Source organism: Trypanosoma equiperdum, assembly GCF_001457755.1.
Source record: "Trypanosoma equiperdum strain OVI genome assembly, contig: ctg_457, whole genome shotgun sequence".
Taxonomy (NCBI): Eukaryota; Euglenozoa; class Kinetoplastea; order Trypanosomatida; family Trypanosomatidae; genus Trypanosoma; species Trypanosoma equiperdum.
The window spans coordinates 1-690 of NW_027124373.1; the positions used below are offsets into that span (position 1 = coordinate 1).

Here is a 690-nt window from a genome sequence, read left to right on the forward strand (position 1 = left end):
AGAACAGGCAAATGCATTTGAAAGAAGGATCAGCTATAAAGGCTAAATAGAAAAATGATAAATGTGCGTGAAGATAACCCAGGTATTTAAGCACCACAATGTGGCCTTAGGAAAATAAAATAACATAGCAGCAATAATCAACAGCTACGTTGTTCAGTGACATCTCCCCATCCACCGCCCTCCCTAAAACATGGAGGGGGAAAACATACGCGCACAAACAGAGAGGATCGAGAGAAACAAGCATACTAACGCCTCAGGGGTCCGCATAAAGGCCCGACCCCACAATGCCTCACATCGCAAAGCATAAACACATGACCAGGCAGCAGCCACGGTGTTTAAGAGCGCACCTTAAGTCCCCGAGCCACGTCGGTCCCACGACGCCGTAAGGCACTCCCCAGCGGCACAGCAATTGCACACGGCGAAGCAATACAGTGTGGATCGGGACACCACTTTCTCTTTAGTGGAGATACAAACGGAAGGGGTAAATATAACGGACCCACGCGAAACACAACCGCCCCCAGCTCGCGAAGCCTGTCGTACGCCCCAGCCGCTTTCACGCGGGGCGGACCCGACGTTTCCCCCCTCCGGTTCTACTCCCTGCATTCTTTTAACCAACAGTAGTTGAGGGGATTTAGAAAGGGAAACAGGCCCTAACTTCCCCCCCCCCTGAGGTCCGAAGGGCTGGCGCTG

At 52.5% G+C, this 690-nt stretch overlaps 1 pseudogene across 1 annotated transcript in view; it reads right to left on the reverse strand.

The window, feature by feature from the left end:
• Positions 1–348: 348 nt before the first annotated feature.
• TEOVI_000196700:pseudogene overlaps positions 349–690 on the reverse strand; it is a 588-nt pseudogene continuing 246 nt past the window's right edge. The window contains exon 1 of the mRNA in view: positions 349–690. This exon is cut by the window's right edge and continues 246 nt beyond it. Within this exon, the coding sequence occupies positions 349–690 (342 nt within the window).